Source organism: Quercus lobata, chromosome 8, assembly GCF_001633185.2.
Source record: "Quercus lobata isolate SW786 chromosome 8, ValleyOak3.0 Primary Assembly, whole genome shotgun sequence".
NCBI classification, from domain to species: Eukaryota; Viridiplantae; Streptophyta; class Magnoliopsida; order Fagales; family Fagaceae; genus Quercus; species Quercus lobata.
The window spans coordinates 19,051,488-19,075,686 of NC_044911.1; the positions used below are offsets into that span (position 1 = coordinate 19,051,488).

General features: G+C 33.0%; 1 protein-coding gene across 1 annotated transcript; it reads left to right on the forward strand.

Annotated features, from left to right (window-relative positions):
* The first annotated feature begins 21,980 nt into the window (after positions 1 to 21,980).
* On the forward strand, positions 21,981 to 23,962 carry LOC115954535. Its single transcript, XM_031072406.1, has 2 exons — positions 21,981 to 22,487; positions 22,652 to 23,962. Exon 2 carries the CDS (start codon positions 22,681 to 22,683, stop codon positions 23,569 to 23,571), a length of 891 nt encoding a protein of 296 aa, XP_030928266.1. The 5' UTR covers positions 21,981 to 22,487; positions 22,652 to 22,680; the 3' UTR covers positions 23,572 to 23,962.
* The last annotated feature ends 237 nt before the right edge of the window (positions 23,963 to 24,199 follow it).

The following is a 24,199-nucleotide window of genomic DNA, read 5'->3' on the forward strand; positions in this document are numbered from 1 at the left end:
ATTAATTTACTAATTAGTTGTTCTTAAAATGTTGATAATATACTTTTAGTTGGAGTAGAAGTCAAAGCATGGTTTTTTTTTTTTATTTTTTTTTTTAAGGAAGAAAACATGGTTTGTTGTTTGGGATTTAATTTTAGAATTTTTTTTATAATAGACTTTTATTTTGAATAGAATTTAAATGATAAAGTTTTACCTAAATTAAATAAGTAGTTGTTAAATATTATCACTTAATTTGAGGAAATCTATACTAACAAATAATACAAAATTAATTTTCTAATTAGTGAGAGTAGCCACTTGATGCAAGTACGGCTTCTAAGCCCAAATTTTATTATATAATATATTATTTTAATAAAATAAAATAAATTACTTTAAGTTATATGATAAATGCTTATGACTTTATCAGTATTTGTCTATTTTTTATTTAAAAATTTTTCTTTGTGCTTAATTTGTGTTAATTTCTTTATATGAGATATGAAATGAGTTTGACCATTCCCTATTTGGGTTATGTTTAATCTATGTCTTAGCCAACACAAACATTTGTAAACAAAATAGTTCATCAATACTGGCTTTTCTCTAAAGATAGTCTAATTAAAAAAATCAACACACTCACAAATTAAATACAATAAAAAAAATAAAAAATAAAAACCCAAAATCAAAACATACACAGAAGATTTCAAAATTAAAAAAAAAAAAATTAAACTTACATAAGAGAACCAAGAACTTAAATGAGTGTCCATTATTTTTCTTATTTATAGTAAACTTCCTTGGCATAATATCTTGCACACAAATTCAAAATCAAAGAACAATAAATAAAATGGATTTATTAGATTAAAACATAAGCATAAGTTGCATCTGGAAAAAAAAAAGTGAAAAAAAATATACAATAATTTGAGGTGTATTATGTGAGATTTAATTATAGGGATGACTTCTTGGTTAAGAGGGATTGGATCAAAAATTCATGACTGAAAAAAAAAATATATATATATATATATATATATATATAAGTTCTAAAATTTTTGACAATCAACCATAAACTTTTAGTTGGAGTATAATTTAAATTTCTAAAACCTAGATAATAAATTTTTATCTACATTAAATTATTGTTAAATCTAATCCCTTAATCAAGAGCTTTGTAGCTTAATATCCTAATAAAATACTAATTTATTAATAATTAATAAAATGTAAGATGCAACTTGAGGAAAAATAAATAAAACATGGGTTGTGTGGGAAAATTTTGATAATAGATATTTAGCTGGAGTGGAATTTAAATTACTAAAACCTAGATGATAAATTTTTATCTAAATTAAATTATTGTTAAATCATATCCCTTAGTCAAAAACCTTATAGCGTAATATTCTAATAAAATATTAATTTAATAATAATTAATAAAACGTAAGATGCAACTTAAGGAAAACAAAAAAAACAAAGACAAAAACATGTTTTGTGTGGGATTTAAGTTTAGAAAATTTTTATAATACTTTTTAAATTAGAGTGTTTTTAAATATTATCCCTTAATTTGAGGAATATACCCTAACAAATATATATATATATATATATATATACATAATTTACTGATTAGTGAGAGTAGCCACTTGGCGCAACTATGACTTCTAAGCCTAACTTTTATTATAGAGTTTTGTAGCTAATATCCTAATAAATTAAAATACTAATTTAATAATAATTAATAAAATGTAAGATGCAACTTGAGGGAAAAAAGCAAAAACAAAAATTTTGGTTGTGTGAGAAAATTTTGATAATAGACTTTTAGTTGGAGTATAATTTTAAATTTTAAAACTTTGATGATAAATTTTTATCTAAATTAAATTATTGTTAAATCTTATCCCTTAATCAAGAGCCATGTAAATTAATATCCTAATGAAATATTAATTTAATAATACTAATCAATAAAATGTAAGTTGCACCTTAAGGAAAAAAATAAAAACAAAAATGTGGGTTGTGTGGGATTTAAGTTTAAAAAAAATTGATAATATTTTAAAAATTAGATAGTTGTTAAGTATTATCCCTTAATTTGAGGAAATATATTCTAATATATATATATATATATATATATATAATTTACTAATTAGTGAGAGTAGCCACTTAGCACAACCATGACTTCTATGTCTAGTTTTAATATATAATATATAAAATGATAATTTAGTAATAATTCTAAAAATCAAGATAATTGTGTAATTATATATAAAGCATTTTTTTTCCCCAATTTTCAATTGTATTTTGAACTTTCAAACAACATCTCACTATGCTATCATATTAGTATTAAATTTTTTTTAAAAAATGGTTTAGTTTTAAAATGCTAAATGCATCTACATGTGTACGTAGGATCACACTTTTATGTGGATTAATCAAGTTTTTTAATTAGTCCAATTATGCCAATTCACAATTCTCAAACACAAACTATTTAAGCATATATCGAATGTAAAGTAATATTTCACCAATTGCACAAGATCAATCACAATGAAGATGGCGATATGTTGGAAACATCAAACCAAGTCGGGGTCTGAGACAAGGTGATCCACTGTCTCCATAACTTTTACTCATGTGTGATATGGGACTCCAAAGCTTGATTCACAAAGCTGAAGTGGAGGGGCTTATCCAAGGGGTGTCAATTTGCAGAAATGGCCTAAGGGTATCACACCTATATTTTGCAGATGATAGTGTGCTATTTTGTCGAGCCAAGGAGGAAGAATGTTAAAAAATCCTTGATATCCTAGCTATTTGTGAGAGAGGCTTAGGGCAAAAAATTAACCGGGACAAGACAAACATATTTTTCAGCTCAAATACCCTCCATGATACTCAAGTTCAGATTCAACAATTTCTGGGTGTCCCAACTATTAGACAATATGAAAAATATTTGGGATTACCTGCACTTGTAGGCCGTGCAAAAAGGCAAAGCTTTGTATACTTGAAGGAAAGGGTATGGAAAAAACACCAAGGATGGAAGGAAAAGCTTTTATCTCAAGCCGAGAGGGAAGTCCTTATCAAATCAGTCATTCAAGCAATTCCGACATACATGATGAATTGTTTCAAGCTCCCTAGGGGTCTTATAAACGAATTGGAAGTATTAATACGAAAGTTTTGGTGGGGTTATAGCGGTGATAGTAGAAAGGTGCATTAGGTGAAGTGGGAGAGATTATGCGAAGCTAAAGAAGTTGGGGGATTGGGCTTCAAAGAAATTGAGAAGTTCAATGAAGCTTTATTAGCCAAGCAAGTATGGAGGATGATCAAGAACCCGGATTCCTTGTGTTATCGAGTATTCAAAGCTAGATTTTTCCCTGAGTGCTCGATCTTAGATGCAGAAGACTCAAGGGTTGGGTCCTATGCATGGAAGAGCATCCTTAGCGCAAGAGACATGATTCAAAAAGGGATGGTATGGCGCATTGGCAATGGTGAATCAGTTCGCATAAAAAAGGACAAGTGGTTGCCTTCACAATTGAGCAAGTTTGTCGTCTCCCTAATCCCTCAGATGCCACCTGATACTAAGGTGAGTGAACTCATAGACAAAGACAATGCAGCATGGAAAACCGATGTAGTGCAACAGCTGTTTCTGCCCCAAGAAGCCTCGGAAATTCTTGGCATTCCTTTGAGTGAAAAGCTCCCCCCTGATCGAATCATTTGGGCTTATACCCCTTTGGGTATGTTTACTACTAGTAGTGCCTATAAATTGATTATACCATGTGATTTAGCTCATAGTGCAGGTCCTTCAAACCGTGAAGTTCAGAGACAATTCTGGAAGAGAATTTGGCAGCTCCGGACCCCAAACAAAATCAAGCATTTCGTTTGGAAGGCGTGTAATAATGCTCTACCCACCATGGTGAAGCTCCACCACAGCCATATTGTCATAACTGAAATCTGTGCGGGTTACCAAGATCGAACAGAGGACACACTGCATGCTCTTTGGTTTTGCAAAGAAATTGCGTGTGTGTGGCATTCAATGAAGTGGTTCCACCAAGACGTAGCTAGGCAGCCTGTGTCTTTCAGCAACCTTTTTTCCAAGTTCATGCATTCTCAGGACGACTACAAGTTGGGACTTTTCTCAATCACGGCATGGTTGCTGTGGAATAGGCGTAACACTAAGCATTTTGATTGCCCAGTTCATCCACTCACCAAGATTTGTAGTATGGCTGGTACCCTCCTCCAAGAATTCCTTGCATTTCAGGCTGAGCCCCCTGCACCCCCTAATCCAATCGTTATGCAACAATGGAAACCCCTTGAAACTAATTCCTATAAGGTGAACTTTGATGCAGCCACATTTAGGTCCACCAAGTCAGCAAGCATTGGAGTTATTGTACGTGATTGTGTTGGTGAGGTTATTGGTGCTCTCTCGATGCCAATTTCGATGCCTCAATTAGTAGCAGTTGTGGAAGCTCTTGCGTCTTGCCGAGCAGTGAAGTTTGCTGCAGAAATTGGTTTGACTCGAGTGGTGTTTGAAGGTGACTCAACTATGATCATCAAGGCAATTACCGTGGCCAATGGCGATCAGACCAGCTATGGAAATATTATAGAGGACATTTGTGCACTAGCTTCGGGTTTTCAACTAGTAGAATTTCATCATGTTCCTCGAGCTTGTAACTCTGTTGCTGATGCACTAGCAAAAAAAGCAAGCATTGTGACAAGTCATCAAGTCTGGTTGGAGGACTCTCCACCTGATATTATCCCTCTTGTTTTAAGGGATGCTATTGTAGTAAGGAATGTTCACTGAATTTTCAAGTTTTTGAATAAATTCCCAAACGTACTGGTCTAGTTTCTCAAAAAAAAAAAAAAAAAAGACAGCGATATGTTAATGAAGTGAAAAATCCAAGGGGAAAAAAAATCACTACATGGAAACTATCCCAATAAAGTAAATTCAATATGATAAAACAAGTTTTAAAATTAAGTAAAAAAATTTTTCTAGACTCCACAACCCACTGATAACTTATAGAGAAAACCTTTCACTATACCAGAACCTTTGGATTCTTCAATCATATGAATTTTGTCCACAGATAACGCACCCATGATCATGACTAGAATTTCGCCGATTGACTTTAAGAACATCTTGAAAGTTTTGTTCACAACAATAAGTCTGTGGTAGGAACTATGACTTCAACTTCTTCACCCACTAATCTTCAAAATTACTTAGAGCTCTCTGATAGTGAAATTGAGAAAAACTTTGTTACAGAACCCTAACCACACAAACAAAGCTTTTTTCCCTCTAGAAACCCTCTCTAGGGTCACCCATAACATCCCTTTTATATCCCATCAAGTATGACTTGAATTGGGCTTGAAATAGACAAATTATTGGGCTTTTCACATTGATTTCCTAGTCTTGACATATCGAGGTGGAGTCGAGGTAGCTCAACCGATTGAGGTTGCTATCGAGATTGGAGTTGAAGAAATAGATACTTCACTTTCAAGGCTTGACTAATCAAGGTGGTATCAAGGTTGGAGTTGAGCTTACGATTTATAAGACAAGAACTTCTATTTTCTTGAACAGTTTTTATATGTTCAACTTGATTATCAATTAACATTTTAAGACACAACAAAACCCACACATTGACGTAATTTGACACACAATTTAATTTACAATTTGACACAGTTTCCCAACACTAAAACATATATACCTAACAATGATCTAATTTATATAAAAAATTCAATATATTTAAGAAAGACAATAGTTTCAAAATAAAAAATTGATGTATAAGATAATAGAACCAGCTATAATATCAATAACAGTATTAAAATTTGCTTTAAATTTGGAGTATTTTTAGAGAAGTATTAAAAAAAAAATCAATATTGTATATTATACTTTTTATAATAAAAAAAATGTACTCTTCAAAGTTTTTGAATTTCATATTATAGATGAGAATCTCTTAGACTCTTATATATATATATATATATATATATTTATTTATTTATTTATTTATACTAAGACCTGCAGATGAAGAACTTGGCCAGCTGGTAGTTACATTAAATTTTAAAAAATTTCGTTTGACAAATTATCCTTTATTAATGTAAAGAAGTTTATTGGAAGCCTTAGACGTAGAAAAGATTAGTTAATGTAAGTCAAAGTTAGGTCTTATCTTCTGATGATTAATTAATGGAATGGGTATTTTTCCACTAAACAAAAAAAAAAGCCCATGTTATTATTTTTCTCCCATTAGTTTTGACCACTACTGGCTGCGAGTCTGCGACAAATTGAAGGTGCTCACCAAATTAAATAAATACATCAAGATATATATATATATATATATATATATATATATATATATATATATTTAGGAAGAGTGGAGAAAAACTTAATTAAATCGTTTTAGACAAAGGAATGCGAAAACCATGGTTCCTTTATAAGCCGGCAGAGAAAGAAAAGAGAGAGGTGTTTCTTTTTCTAATGACACTCACCGTATAAAACAATATTTTTACACCTTGACCTAGTTTGTACTTTGTACTACTAGCCGACGTCCCGATTCATGCACAGTATATTTTGAAATATATGTCATAAATAATTACTTTATGGGTTCCAGCTCCGCATTGCTTATCTCTCACACTATCAATCTATCAAAAAAGGATTAATACTATAATAAACATGATTGATATTGCATTAACAACTTAATAAGTAAATTTCTTTATTAAAATTTTGTCTTGCGTTTACAAGGTAACTATCCTGTATTCACTCTAACGTCTTAGTATCCATTGTCGTTAGCTTTTGGCCTCTAGGGCATTCTATCGCTTTTGTGAGATTTATATTCAAGGTTTGTTATTTTATATATGTTAAATATTTGCATTGATACACCATATTGAATATGCTAGTATGGATGTGGAATCGAAAGCAAAAGTATAAAGTATAGAACACAGTAACACACGAGAATTACGTGGTTCAGCCTAACAGAGCTACATCCACGGAGGAAACCCTAAAAGGTTACATCAATAATATATTAAAGTGTAGTACAAATCTTGTGTTACAATAAATCATAACATGTGTATATATAGTAGACTAAACCCTAAACTAATAGACTTCTAGTACAAGTAAGAGACTTGGTTTGCACACAAAGTAGAATTAGGCTTGGGCCTATGCTAATGGGCTAATATATCTCTAACACCCTCTCTCAAACTCAAGATGGAATCTTGATAAAATCTTGAGATTTGATAAGGTTGAGAAGATCCCTTGAATAAAGTTTGGCTCTGTGACAGTAGTTTGAGGAAGGCAATGATCTTGCAGTGTTGATGCGACTTCTAACGGTGGCTTGACTATACCAGAGAGTTTTGACGGCAGTAGTAGGAAACCAAAGAAGATGAACGCAGCGAAAAAAAACACCGAGGAAAACAAAGATTACTCTAAAATATACCGTAAGGACTGAAAACCATGACCACAGAAAGGTGGCTCTGATACCATGTTAAATATTAGCATTGATACATCATGTTGAATATGCTAGTATGGATGCGGAAGCGAAAACATAAAGTATAGAACACAGTAACACACGAGAGTTACGTGATTCAGCTTAACAGCCTACATCCACGGAGAAAACCCTAAAGGGCTACATCAATAATATATTAGAGTGTAATACAAATTTTGTGTTACAATAAATTATAACATGTGTATATATAGTATACTAAACCCTAAACTAATAGACTTCTAGTACAAGTAGAAGACTTGACTTGCACACAAAGTAGAATTAGGTTTGGGCCTATGCTAATGGACTAATATATATCTCTAACAATATATATATATATATATATATATATTTGGTTTAAATTTGATTGTTAAGATAGATGAAATTTGAATTATGGAAATTGCCATTGAAAATATCAATAAGTTTCAATTGAACTAATTGCAAGACTCATACAATTGTAGATATCTACAAACGCAGGTGACCTCTAGCCTCTAGGACAGTTTGAACATCCTCTTCTACATATATAAAATCAGAAAGTCAGTAAATTAAATGTTAACAAGGTATTTCCCTAATGTGAGTCCTATCGAATAAAAAAAAATTAGATAAATGAAAGAAAAATATATGGGCTAATTACAACTAGTATCTGTAGTTTGGTCAAAATTTAAGTTACCTATATGTGGTTTAAAATTTGACACTTTATCCACCTGAGATTAGCTCAGTATGAGTACCGTTAATCATCTCTATTAAAAATGAGGTTAAATATGTATTTTTGTCATCTTTTATGTCTCTCTCCTCTCAAAACATTAAAAATAAATAAATAAATAATAAGAGAAAATAAAATCAAAATGTAAGGTTTTTGTAAAAATGAAGAAACCAAAGTTATTGGTCTAATGATTAAGAAACCAGAAGCTCAATTGAATAGAAGAAACCAGAGTTGTAGACCCATATCTGCATTGTATGAGTATATCGAGCTTCGAGCCCAACCCATTGCAGGTTCATCAAAGACATCATTATACCCATAAGCTTTCATATTATTATGACCATCAGTCATGGACTCCACATCTAAATCTCGATAACGATAATGAAAAGAATTTTGCAAATATACAATATCAACATCTGATAGAAGAACAACTAACCCCAATTGCAAAAACTCTCTTAGAATACGAAATTTCGGTGCTTTTAGCTATTGCAATCCATTTCACCCACTCTAGGATGCTTTTCAGGTGAGTGTTCAGTATTAATTAAATATGTGTTGGCTGAAATAAGAAAGTTTTAAAATGCAGACACGAGCTATGCCGTCCATTTTACCCAGCTAAAAGCAACTATTGATTTAATAGAATTCAGCAAAAAAAAAAAAAAAAAAAAGGAATACGAAATTTCAACCCTGAGACAGCATGGTTCCCTCCTGTCCTCGCAACTGAATCAATACCTTCATTTGGATCTCTCTTATACACCAGAACATATTTTGATTCACAGAATCGGCAATCTCTTCATCCAAAGCAACAACCACATAATTGGGTATACCCAGTCTCTTGATGTTAGTGAACCAGACTTCCAACATGTCCAACATGTTAGATCAACAATTCCTTCAATTGAGCTTCTGGTTTCTTCTACATCAGACCAATAACTCTGGTTTCTTCATTTTTACAAAACCCTTACCTTTTAATCTTGTTTTCTCTTATTCTTTTATGTTTTTTATGTTTTGAAAAAAGAGACAAAAAAAAAAAAAAAACATATTTAACCTCATTTTTAACAAAGGTGGATAATGAAATTCTAATTGAGTTCACCTCAGATGGTTATAGTACCAAATTTTAAACCACGGATAAGTAACTTAAATTTCGGCCAAACCACATGTGGGTAAGTTATAATTAGTCCAAAAAATATATAAGTAACCCTACAATTTATTTTAATAATCTCTCTATATATGAAGCTGGCCTCAGCTTATAAAACTAAAAATATGACATAAAACTGTAAATAAATAAAAAATAAAAAGACAAAAAACTGCCAAAAAAAAGTTTTTAAAAAAAAATTGTTGTTAACAATCACATAATAGATATGCAAATGGATAGTACTACTCCCCCAGATAGTGTATTTCACCTCTTTGTCTTATTGTGTACTCTGATCGTTTCTTATCAGTTTGCTCATGCATTCCCTATTACAGATCGAACAAAATATATAAAAAAAAAATATATATATATATATATATTTATTTATTTATTTATTTTCTGGCTGTTTCATACATGCATATACCATATTACACGGATTGAGGACTATCTCCTATGATGTGCCCATTTGAATGCATAATCTAATCTTATCTAATCTTTTAAGTTTCAGAGCTGCGTCACTGCCACCCGGTGTTTAGGGCCGTTGTCCTATGATATGCGCTATTCTTTGTGCTCAACAAGTAAAGCTTTTTTATAATAGAGAGAGAGAGAGAGAGAGAGAGAGAGAGAAAATAATAATAATAATAACAAAGTGTTAGCACAGATGGTATATTAGCACTAGTATCCTTCGCATGCGTAGTTATACTGTTATAGAGATTTGAGTTCCGACAAAGGTTTTATGGCTAAGAAGAAGGCAACATATATTAATCCACAATTTAATTTTTTTTTGGAATTGTATATTAATCCACTATATTATATATTTTATCTATGGAAAAGTCGTATTCATCAATAATTTAAAACGCAGCTAGCACCAGACAAGCCAAGCCCCAAGGTCGGGGAGTATAATAAATCGAGAAAATGAGAAACCAAACAAAATACGTTATTTTAGATTAATATCTTTGTTTTGGCATAGTTGTAGTAGTAGTTAATTTACGTAAGTCCATATATGGTTACTGAATATGACAAGAGAACTAGATTCTAGAAGCACCGACAACCATATAACAGTTCGTCGAATTGGCATATATAACATGAAATCCACAATTGTGCCATGCAATGTAAGTTTTTTAAAGCTTTTTTACGGTAGCTTATGAACTAGAGACAAAGGAGTTCATTAAGAAAAACTAAGAAGAAGTAACGGATAAATATATACTACACGGGTCCTTCAAAACTATTACATACATCGTTATTTTATGGTTATATTAGTAAGCAATGATCACTACTCTATTACAACAGAAACTCAGCACAAAATGAAAAATTTTAAAGTTTCATAGCTTAAATTTCTTTTAATAATGCACAGAAAAGAGTTATACTTCATCATTGTTTTCTTTTCTTTTTTTTTTTTCTTTCTCAGACCATTCACTAATGCTGTTCTGTTTAGTTGGAAATCTATGGTCCCATGGCATACAATGATCACTATTATTGCACTAACTATTGCTAAAAGTAAGGCTACCTACGCATGCTACGTGGTATCTAGAAGAGAATTATTACTATCAAAGCAAGAAGAGAATTAATTATTACTAAGCCACCTAGTTGCTCTCAAATTTTTTCAAATTGACAGCATCCAATAATCTACATTAAGCAAGGTACACAGCTAGTACATGTAGGATGAAGGGTTGGGAAAGAAACCAATTGCCTTAACAGGTTAATTTAGATAACAACTAGTCTTTGCTACCCTTAAATCATATTTAGTTGTTTAAAAAAAACCATATGGGCCAGATTGGCAAATCAAGAACTGTATCCTTGAACATGTTTTTGGTTAATAGACCAGCATTGAGTAGAAATGTGTTCAGCCTTTTCTTTTGTTGTATTTAATATGATTATTCAAAACGGGTTAAATTGATGTTCATAATTTTGCTTCACAAGTTAGTATAACCCTCATTTTGGATCTATGTTTATATTATTTTTTGAATGGTGGATATATATATATATATATATATATAATTATGATGAAAGGAAAACAAAATTTATGTACAAGCATAAGAAATTGATGGCTTAAGCAATTTAATATATATTTTTTCTTTGTCATGATCTCGGAGGAGGTTAAAAAGAAAGGGTGGCGATTCATAAATGCATTGATCTTATATTATGTGACCAAAAAAGACTAATTACTACTTGGACTTTATATAACCAAAAAGTTTGTTTCCTCTCAAACATGGACAGACCCAGGATTTTAAGGCTGGAATATAAAATTAAAAAAAAAAAAAAAAAAAAAAAACCCTCCGAATAGGTATCCATATAGTATTAAAAAATTATAAATACTCAAAATTGTTATTTCTAAATACATTAAGATGCAATCATTCACCAACAAAGACAAAAACAAAAACAATTTTTTTTTTAATACTAGGCTAGTTAGGATTTTTTATTATTATTTTAAATTAGAGCATTCACAGTAGTGGTACTAGAAATTTTAACTTTTATCACATCACTTTACAATACTCCCAATATCAATTTTTTTTTTATCACTTCGTTTAAAATAATATAAACAACTCATTAAAATAATAAAGGAAGCAAGATAATTTGAGTTATTTAATTGAAGGAAGAGATATAATCTTAATAAAATATTGTATTTTATTTTTAACAACTTGCTACAGTCAACTGATATTTATACCAATTTACTTTAATTACAAAAAATTTTGCTTTAATTTTTCCAATAACACATAATTTTTTGGTTCTTTGGTAGTAAAATTGTTTTTTTTTGGGTTAAAAATACAATCACAATTGTAAATATTTTTATTGTTTTTATGAAATTTTTAGATTAAATAGTTACTAATTGGGTAAGCCTAATTAGGCTTATTGAAAAGAAAGAGCGTCTAAAGTTTGTTTTGGAAGAGGCTTAATAACATAAATGAAATATATTATAACTATATATATATATATATATATATGTAAATATTGGACCCAGGGGGCCCGGGCCCCCTTGGGCCTCCACCTGGTCCGTCCCTGCAGTCTCAAACTTTCATTTAAAATTTTGTTGAAATGGGTGCACAAACATCAGTAAAACATGATAAAGAAATTTCTGATCAAACATCACTAAACAGGAGAGCACATAAATTTTGACTTTTGATCCATGACACAAATTAACTATACTTTGTGATGAAATCTGAGTCATTTTAGTCTTGTAGATTCAAAAGTGTAAGTCATATATTTTGAACTTGTTAGTAAAAATTAAAATTAAAAATAAAAAAATAAAAAAAATAAAAAAAAAAGGAGCTCGATATCTTCTGCAGTGAGATGATCATGTGATTTGGATCTAACCGACGTTATCATTGAGAGAGGATATATGAGGTAGATAATTTAGCTAGTTTTAGAGTGGGGTTTTGCTATGGCCTATAGGGTTTGAGTCGGTGGTAGCTACCATACATGGTACATACTTTAGTGGAAAATCGTCAAAAGCGGTCGGGTTCGTGCCTGCCTCAGCGCGTCGCTTTCTGTCGTTCCCGCGTTACATTAGCTTGGAACCCACTTCCTTCATTTAAAGAAAGTGGGACCTACTCTTTGTTTTGGTTTTTTGGGGTAGGGTAGGACTAGTACTATCCCATTGTGTCATTTAATCCAAATCTTTAAATGGTTCGTTAGCCTTGTTGGTTCCATTGACTAAATTGTCCTCGAGGGAATATAACCCCCCCCCCCAAAAAAAAAAAATGTGTGTCCCTTTTATATGAACAGAAACATTATTTTTGAAAACAACAAATTTTATCCCTAATGTAAAATTTTTTAAATCAATTATGTGACAATTTATAAAATCATCTATATTTATTTTTTAGTTGCATGAAAATTTAATGAATTATGTTATTTAAAAAAAATAAACACAATTGATTTAAAAAAATTGATATATAACTATAGTTTTCAAGATCGAGAGTCGAATGGTAGGATTATACAATCCTACTAAACCAAAATGACTCAAATTGCAGTAAGATTGTGCATTTTCAAGATCAAATGTAGGATCGGTAGGATCATGTGGGATTAGACTGATTCTACGATCCTAAATGATCCTACTAAAAATCCAAATTTGCTTTAATTTACCTTGAATAAAAAACTCAATCAACCCAATGGATAAAAATGTGTTCCTCTCTCACTTAGCTCTCGAACCCAAGACATTATACTCATTATAAAAATGAATTAATATACCTTATATTATTGAAAAAGTAACTCACGTTATATTAAAAACTTGTTCTTAAACCCCTAAAATCAACTTAACGACACTCACATTCTCTCCATCCTCTCCAACCGGATTTTGCTTTTAGATTTTATATTATAATTAGCTACTTAAGCTAGTTGCCATTTGCAAATTTATTTTGGATTTTGAATTTGGAACTTAGACCTTGGAAAATATTTTCCAAATGTGTTGATGATAGTTATTTTGGCATTTGATGACTAATTAAACATCTGATGAAATTTTTGGATGCATTGGGTTAAAACTTAAATATATTTGTTTTATTAGTATAGAGGATAGATATAATCATAGGTCACACAACAACTAATGATATAAAGATGATATCATATTGATGCAAATTTTCTTCTCAAAAAAATATTGATGCAAATCTTTGATTTTTATGGATGAATTCATACTTTATGAGATTATTAAATATACAAAGCCATTACCAATGTGTTTTTTGTTTTTTTTTTTCCCCCTTAAAAAAAAGATCTTACGATCCACAATCTAGTCCTATGATTCACAATTCCATTAACCTCCCACAATCTTATGTAGGATCCTGATTTTGATAACTTTGTATATAATGAATTGAATGAGACCCGGAAAATTTTGTAACTTGTTGGACGAAAATTGTATAAAATTATATAGTCTACTTTCCATGGAATACTAATCAATTGAAGCCACATTACAAATTTAATTGAGTATTACTTTAATCAAACTGTGTGACTATGACCAGTGATATGACATGAAATTTTTTTCAATATATCAAAAGATTTTAAATTTCGAAAAACAACCGATTGTCAATTAGAGTATTTTAAGAAATCAGATAAATTTCAAAATTAATAGAGTACTCTAAATCTAAGGTGGAAAATTGGTATAATATGTGACGAGGTTAGGGGATTTGATTTTTTTTTTTTTTTTTTTTTGGGTATTAATATGCCCATTTCAAGTTAAATGCCTTTACCTTCTTAAAAAATAGTGCCTTCTCTTCCCCAATATTACCTCTTTCGAATTTCACAACAACCAATCAAAGTAAATGGTACAATATTTGTAGGGGGCGTCAAACTTGTAATTTTGACCCTTGAACAGTAAGCCAATTAGCCAAGTATGAAGTATGAAACAAGAAAGGCTTTTACCAAATTGAACCAGTTGACAAGTTTATAAGTTAACATATATACACTTTAATAAAGGAAAGGACAAGTTTGTCTTAGGGGCTTAACAAGAAGAAGCACGTCGACAAAAGTGAAGTGAGCAACTGAGCATTCTAAGCACTATTTTTGTAAGCATTTAAAGCAAAAGTCTAAGGGTAGTTGGGTCACTGAAAAATAAAGGAAAGCTTGGGTCCATGCAGTGGCAAATATGGAAGATTGAACTTTTGGACTTTGGTGAGGGATACGTTTAACTTTGTGGCCCGTTATCAAAGGGAACAGAGGAGCCACGGTGATGACTGGTGTAGTGACTGCTTTGACAAAAAGTCGGAATTAAAAGCTTCAATTACATCAATCCCGATGGCGTTTCTTGTACGGTCTTGATATTTTAACCCCATTGCATGATTGGCGGAGCCTATTATGCTCAAATTTTCTAGTGCCATTTAACAGTTTGTGTGGATGGTAGAATAAGAACATGAGAAGTTGAGGTTGTATGCAAATTCTTTTTTTTCTTTTTTCTTTTTTCTTTTTTGAAAGCAGGTTTTATGCAAATTCATGTGCTTGAAATTAACTATTGGATTATATGGGCATGTGTTATGATAGAGGTGAGGCGTATGTCTTGTGTATAGAAATATAAAGTCGGATACCAGACTGATAAATGGTTATTTTAAAAGGATTTTACTAATGTGTGCCCTTAGGGCACACATTAATTTCCATTTTTGAAAAAAATTTTCTTGAGAATTGAAAAAGTAATGACAGTTTTTTCAATTCCCGAAAAAATGTTTCTAAAAACAGAAAGCTTAATGTGTGCCCTAAGGGCACACATTAACCGGACCCATTTTAAAATACGTATTAATTTGGTGTCGCTTTTAGTGCACAAAAAAAACTTGAGAGAAGCTAAACTCTATGATAGACTTTGTAATGGTATTGTATATGAAGTTTGAACTCTAATCAACTCCTTGGTTGCAACTCTGCAATGGAACTCGTAAATTATCAATAACAAAGAATTAACCATGGGTAAAATACTTCCAACATTATAAATTTATAAAGTAGTTTTTATTTACAATGGGGACTAGGGATTTAAACTTTTTATGTCTTTACTGGAAATATTAAGATATCTCAATCATTCGAGTTATAAGGTTTTTGGCAAAACAAACATAAATTTTTTCAAGAATCTTAATCAAACTAAAATAAAAAGTATGAATTGGGAAGTCAATAAATTTTTTTGACAAGATTTTATCTCTGGGCTGAAGTACCCTTCAAATTTGTGGTTGCCTTCTATGCTGACAATTAGTAATTTTGCCTCCAATTAAATAGAAAAGGGGAAAAAAATGGTAGAACATGCAAGTAAATTACATGAAAGATTATGTATTACCAAAAACAAAAAGTCCCATTCATGGGATCTTACTTTGAATTTGGATTGATTCCTAAAACACAAGTTTCACTTTCACCATCATTATGATGAAAACTTAACATAAATTGGACTCTGTATTTCGTAAGATATTACACACTTTTAACTCCGTACTCCGTATTTCAAGTTACATAAATCTTACTTTATTTTGAACTCCGAAAAGTCAGATATTACACACTTTTAACTCATTCAAATATTGACCCTTTAAAATATCACATTCATACAAAACTACAAAACCTATATTTTATTTTCATAAAACTAATTAACAATGTACGTTGGCTCACTCAACCATTTCTTTTTTTTTCTTTTTTGATGGGAACCAATGTTATTCTCGTATTGTGAATTTGTGACAACCGAGTCTGTGCAACATTGGCCTTCCCTACTCAAACCAATCAATCTTTGTATATTAATTTAAAGCAATTTTTATTTTGAAACAAGTAATTCAATTTTAATTGTTTAGTTTTAAAAATATAAATATTTAAAGGAACATGATTTAAATAATTGGTTCGTTCTTGGTTTGCATAAATTTTGTTTTTCGTTTGAACATTAAATATTTGTTTTTTGTTCTTATACTTTAAAATAATAATAAAATATTTTAATAGTTTAGGAATAAAAATAAAGAAGAATTTTTTTAATAATAATTTATGAATGAAAAAAAAAAGTAATTGAAGATTGATAAGTGTAACATTTGTAATAATTTAATGATGAAAAATGAATTTTTAAAATTTAAGGATGAAAAATAAAACTTATGTAAATCTTAATAAAGAAAACAATATTTTATCCAAAATAATTTGTCTCTTAAAAAGAAAACATAAGTTTTAAGTACTGCTGCCTTTATAAACTTTCAAGAATTTAATAAATCGGACTAAAATAAAGAATATGAGTATATTGGGATTTGGGAAGTTAATAAATTTGTTTGACAAGATTTAATCTCTAGAATGAATGAAGAACCTTCAAATTTGTGGATGCCTTGTACAAGGGTTTTTTGCCTATGATTTCCATCTATGCCGACAATTAATATGCTAATACTGCCACCCAAAAAAAAAAGTCCCATTCAAGCTGAGACTGACATTATAATTGAAGAGACATGCATGGTATAAATTCTTTGTTGATTCCAAAAACACAAGTTTCAAGCCAAAATTGGGAATTAATCTTGTTTGCCAAACAATATAGTTAGTAGCCACTATTTTGAAAGTATATTTATTACTAACATCTCGAGTCTAAAAGACTCAATTTAGGGCTTATAAACCAAGTCTTTGAGGCTCAGTTTTTATGTTCTAATCAGATCTGAGTTGGCGCTTTTCCATCTATGCCGACAATTAATATGCTAATACTGCCACCCAAAATTTATAAATAAAAAAAAAAAATAAATAAATAAAAAAAAAAGAAGGGAAGTCCCATTCAAGCTAAGACTAACATTATAATTGGAAAAACATGCATGGTATAAATTCTTTGTTGATTCCAAAACACAAGTTTCAGGCCAAAATTGGGAATTCATCTTGTTTGCCAAACAATATAGTTAGTAGGCACTGTTTTGAAAGTATATTTATTACTAACATCTCGAGTCTAAAAAGACTCAATTTAGGGCTTATAAACCGAGTCTTTGAGGCTCAGTTTTCATGTTCTGATCAGGTCTAAATTGACGCTTTTTCACGTGGCGTCTACTTGGAAATCGAGTCTCTAAGACTCAATTTATATCTCAACCCTTTAAGCATCGATTTGTATGTGACGTGTTCATCCACATGGAAGCCAGCTGAGCCGTGGAAGCCACCTGGAAACCGAGTCTCTGAGACTCAATTTCTAGTAGGGCTTTTTCAAAATTAAACCAAGTCTAACGTCTCTCCACTCTCACGCCTCTCTCTCTCTCATTCTCGCACAGACTCACGCCTTTCACTCTCACACAGACTCATGCCTCTGTCATCACCCTCTCCACTCTCACTCACCACTCATCCTCTCACTCTCACACAGACCCTCTCCGCTGTCACGCCTCTCACTCACCCTCACCACTCTCACTCATCACTCACCCTCTCACACAAACCCTCTCCACTGTCATGCCTCTTTCACTCACCCTCTCCACTCTCACTCAATCTCCACTCTCAAGCATCTTCTCCAATTCTCTCAGGTGTGATTTTCTTCTCCTAAACCCACTTTTGAAGTACATTTTCGGTTGTTTTTCTTATTGTGTGATCAACTTGATTTGATTTGATTTTTTTGTTGTTGTTGTTGTTGTTGTTGTTGTTGTCGTCGTCGTTTCTTGCTATTTAGATGGATAAGTAGAGGTTTAGGGTTTGTGTTCCATAATTATGATTGTTTTGATTGTTGAGTGTACTATTTTAGAACTTTTTTTGTGTGTTACTCTTTGAGAGGAGGGAGTGTTACTCCCGGAGTATTGAATAATTTTTCCAATGAAAATAACGATAGATTAATGGGAAAAAAAAAACATTAATTAAAAGTTATGTATGTCACCAATTGATGACAAGATAAAGGTCACCTTGGATGACTTGGAAAGGTGCAGTGAAGACCAATGCACACAAAGTAGGGAGTGATCAAATTTAGTTGAAGGCTTCACAAGGAAAAATAAGCATTATGATTGAGATGGCAACTAGAAGTTTTATTTTTGTCTAAATGGTAGAACATTTGTTACTTATTCAAAAAATCAGTTATAACATTGATCCTCATCTATGGTCATAACCAATTTGGGGGATCTTCAATCCGCACAAAAAAGTTTTTACAGCTTGATTGCTAAGGCTTTTTTGGGATATGGCTTTAAAGGATTCAGCCAATGGGCTTACAGTTAGTGATCTTTCCCCTCTACCCTTGTACGTGCTTACTTAACATATTTGGATTAATTGGAATGCCATAATTCACAATGGAAAGATTTGATTTGAAACTGATCTGGTGCAAACTATATTGTATATGTTGTTAGATATAGGCTCTTTTGGTGTAGAAATATTAGAAATTCTATCCAATATAGGACCTTATGCAACTTGTGGAAGTTTCCTTTCTTTGTTTTTTATAACTTCCTTAATTAGTTTCCTTTGATAGTTTGTAGCCTACTGCTGCCTGTGATTTGTAATACTGTTGTAAAGTGGTTTGTTGAATAACAATTTTCTAATTCATTAAAAAAAAATAAAACTTTGTAGTGGCAGCCCTATAAATAGAAGGCCGGTGTATTTGTGACTAATACTGCAAGGTGAAGCTCAGCTGGATTAGTATTTTAATTTACCTTTTGGCTTTAGATTGAGTTCATGTAGTACTTACCTGGCTTATTTTAACTCATAATCCGATAACAATGGCAACAACCTCAAAAATAAAAATAAAATCTTCTCTTTATTCTATCTTTCATGCACGTTAACTGTGAGTTTTTTGCATTAGATACAACCTTTATACGCATATTAAGATTAAGGCTTGGTCAAGTTGTGTATGCATGTTATGCATGGAGTAGATTTACTTTTCACTGCTTTCTACTTCTTTATGTTTTCCTTTTCCATCCGCTTGATATTTTGGAATATGTTGTTCTGAACTGCATCCTTCTTATGGTATCTCATTTAATTCATAAATGTACACACACCTGCTACCATATATTAATCCATGGTTCTGTTGTGTGCAGGATCTGGGGGCCCTTACCTGCCGCTACCGCAGTGAAGAGTTCTCTAAGTTAGAGCCAATGGTGGACGACCGACTTGTTGACATCATTAAGAGACTTGGTTTGGAGAGACTCCTTAGGATCCCGAGTAGAGAGATTGATCATGGCCTGATAACGGCCTTAGTGGAGCGATGGTAGCTCGAGACTCACACATTCCATATGCCACATGGTGAGGTCACCATCACATTGCAGGATGTCGAGGTACTTCTCGGGCTTCCTGTTGATGGCGAGACCATAACAGGGAGCACGCAAAAAGTATGGCGGGATGTGTGCCGGGACTTCCTTGGCTTTGTTCCTATAAATAATAACACAAAGCAACTTACTATCCAGAGGATTGTCATCAAATGGCTTTTGGAGCAAGTTGCTGGTCCATTGCCGCCTAATGCTGAAGAGGATCAGCTTCATAAATACGCACGATGCTACATCCTAGCGTTACTGGGGGACACGATCTTCATGGACAAATCCGACGATAAGGTGCATCTAATGTGAGTGCAGTAGTTGAAGGACCTTCGCAACCTACGAAAGTACAGTTGGGGAAGTGCTTGCCTTGCATGGTTGTACAGAGAGTTATGCAGGGCAAGCGATAAGGCAACTAGTCAGATTGGTGGGCGCTTACTATTGGTCCAATATTGGGCATGGGTCAGGTTCCTATATTTGTGCCCGACAGTTGAGCATGGCTCGCCAGTAGGTGCTTATGGTCCTCCAATGCGTGGTCCACTATCCTTGAAGTAAGTCTCTACCTCATACACATCATGTAACTTGAATTTATTTATTTATTTTAAAGGCTTCTAGGAATTATTTACATCCATATTAAACAATTTTAAACAGAGGTTCAATATATATGATTAGGTTAATATACTCTAATTTTGTGTCAAATTTCCTAAATTATATGATTAGGTTAATATACTCGAGTACTTCTTCTTAATTTTTATTATTTTATTATTTTATAAGTATATAAAAGATACTTAGTTAACCAAGCTTCAATTTACTAGATTAACTATCTTATTAGAAAACATACTCTAAATGCAGCATAACAAAGTATGTTTGTAATGATTAGTTTAAAAGCAAGTGGGTGGGCTAAGGTTATAAATACTTTACTTAAAAAATAGTCATGATACATACCCATAAAAAAACCTAATACATATATGTAACTAACAACTAGAGAGTGAGTGTTATAAAAACCTTACTTGACATGAGGATGCATAAATGGAGGGTGAGTTTGATTTGAAGTTTCGTAATGGGGGTGAGTTTTGTATGAGAGTGAGAAAGGAAGAGAGAGCTGCTGGGTTTTTTGGAGGAGGAAACGGCTCTACCCAAAGACCCACATTATGAGGACTAAGGACAAGCAGCTGCCCTAACCACGTGGATGGTTATGGACCAAAGCTTGAAAATTAAGTCTTAGAGACTCGATTTTCAGGTGGACGCCACTTGGATCCACTTGGATGCAGGTGAACATAAACTGTGAACATAAACCGAGCTTCTAATTGTCGAGATATAAATCGAGTCTTAGAGACTTGATTTTCAGGTGGACGCCATATGGAAAAATGCCAACTCAAACTTGATCAAAATATGAAAATCGAGCTTCAAAGATTTGGTTTATAAACCTTATGTTAATAAGAAATATAATTTGAAAACAGTGTCACTAATTATGTTGTTTTGGCAAACAGAGTTAATTTTCAATTTTTGTCCAAGTTTCACGTATTCTGCTGAAACTTAACATAAATTGGATGCTTGATTAATTCAATTAATAGCTACATTACATAATTCATAAAGTCACTTCCATTAAAAAATACAAAAAAAATCTCTACCTTATTTTGAATTCGAAAAGTCAAATATTACACACTTCCAACTGGTTCAAAATACTGACCTCTTAAAAACATCACATCCACACGAAACTGCAAAACGTACACATTTTATTTTCATTAAAAAAAAAAAAAATTTATTTAATCTAGTATCGTGAATTTGTAACTACCGAGTCAGCGTAACATTGGCCATTCCTTGGTCAAATTAACCAATCAATATTATGTATTCTTTAATATATATATTTTTTGTTTCCTAATTAAAAACCGGCAACAAATTTGAAAAAATCCCAAGTTTTGATTGAGAAATAAAGTCCTGATTGGCTGTTTTTACCTACAAAAAGTACATGTACCACCTAATTTCTTTGGCATTTCAAAGACCAAAACTTTATCATCATAAAATCAAAGACCCCTAGAATCTAGATTTGAAAATTGCCATCCATACTTGTCATAAAAAGTTTTTAAAAGAAAGGGTCAAGTAACCGGGTTAGCAGGTGAACCGGTAAATATTCCTTAAAATCAGTTATCACCCACCCCGCACACAATCACAACATACACACACTTAAACACAATACATAAAAGCGCAATCGCACTTCCCAACACTCTCTCATACTCCGTACAAATTCACACCCAACTCTCTCTCTCACACTTTTTTTTCTATATACATTATTAACAGGTCCTGGAGCTTTTTTTTTGGCTTTGCTCCGTTAACTTTCCAAAAAATCACAAAGCGACGAGTAAAAGCGCGTGAAATGTGCTGTATTTGAGGAGCACTCGGAATCGTCGTGGTGTTGTGTTCATCATCCACTTACTGTGTTACTGACTGTTTAGTACCAGAACTGAGCTGACACTTGCAGATTTATTACTGTGACCCGGTTCTCTCTGTCACAGAGTAAATGAGTTTCGGGGTTGTTTGATTCTGAAATAAAGAAAAGAGTCTGGGAACTGTACTACCTGGTTGCTACTCTGTACTCTTTTCTTTCTTTCCGTGTTCGAATTGGTAAAAAGTTTTTCTGGATCTGAATCCCCCTAGTCTTACCTGATTCTGAAGCTTCATTATTTGTAAGTGAAAATAACGACCAATATTTTTGATATCGTACTGACACAAATTAATTGAAACATGTGTTACATACGGCATTTCTATTTAATTTTCACCCACTCAATTTAAATACTCACCAGACCCAATCACGCACAATACTAATGATTTTTTTGGTTACGGTTTTCAGATTTTTGAAGAAACTAGAGAAAAAGAGAAATGGGTAAAACAACGACGAGCAGAGACTGGACTCAGATCTACGCGATCTACGGTATAGACCAGTGGCAAACGCTACTTTTCCTACTCTTCCATGCACTGCTCTTTACTATTCTCTCAATACTCTACTTAATCTACTTCGACGCAATGGGCGCTTTCTTCGAGTCGTTGTTTTCCGTCACCGGCGTAACTCTCCCAGGTGGCGCTGCCAGATTCGCGGCCGGCTTCACCGGCTCCGTAACTGCTATCTCCGCCGTGTGCCTCTTCTTCGCCGCCGCGAACTTCTTCTACTCGGCCGTCCCGCTCCACCACGACATGGCGCTCCGGATGGTCAGCGCGGTCAGCGACTGGTCAACGGTCAAACACGCCCTCGACCTGGGCTGCGGCCGCGGAATCCTCCTGAACGCCGTGGCAACGCAGCTGAAAAAAGAAGGGAGTTCGGGTCGGGTCGTCGGGTTGGACCGGAACAAAACGACGACGTTGAAGACGCTACGCACCGCGAAGATTGAGGGAGTGGGAGAGTACGTGACGTGCAGAGAAGGCGACGTCCGGAGCTTGCCGTTCGGCGATAACTACTTCGACGTGGTGGTATCGGGAGTGTTCGTGCACACGGTGGGGAAGGAGTACGGGAAGAGGACGGTGGAGGCGGCGGCGGAGAGAACCAGAGTGGTGGGTGAAGTGGTGAGAGTGCTGAAGCCAGGTGGGGTCGGAGTCGTGTGGGACCTACTTCACGTGCCGGAGTACGTGCGCCGACTCCAAGAGCTGAAAATGGAGGACATTCGGGTCTCCAAGCGGGTCACCGCTTTCATGGTCAGTAGCCATATCGTTTCGTTTCGGAAGCCCAGTCAGCACATCGTTGGCTCCGGCGAGGTCAGGCTCGAATGGCGTTGCTGACGTGGCATTGCCAATTTTACATACTTATTACATATATAATTTTATTATATGTCATATATGAATATCCATATTATACATATAATATCAAAGAGAGAGGAAGATGCTGACATGGAAATTATATGCTATGTTTGAAAAAAAATGAAAGGAAAGAAGAGAAGTGAGGTTTATTACAGAAGTAAAAAAATAACGTATGTTGATACAGAAGTTTTATGTTCTGGGGAGGCGAAGCTGACCTAGATAGATATACTTTTTTTTTTTTATATGGGAGGTGAAAATGTAGTTTGTTTTACCCTATGTTACGGTTATCAATTTGAGAATTGATGCCTCTTGAATTTGAAGTTTTGTAAAAAGTTATTATGGTATAATATTATTGATATGTATATTAACCTTTGATGATGTTAAGTTTTTAACTTTTGATCATTTTGTGTATTTGGTTGGATGGATTGCGAAATGGTAACTTGATTGTTACTCCGTATGCCTTGTCAAATGGGAATTTTTTTTTTTTTTTTTTGAGAAACCAAATTGTCAAATGGGAATTGATGCTACGTTTTGTTCTAGAATTTGAATCTGTAAAAAGTAATGGCAATACATTGATAGATGGAGCTGGATGCATTGATAATTAAGTTGC

Excerpts from the sequence above, each read along its gene's own strand:
- LOC115954535 (XM_031072406.1), top strand. The coding sequence starts at position 22,681 with ATGGGTAAAACAACGACGAGCAGAGACTGGACTCAGATCTACGCGATC.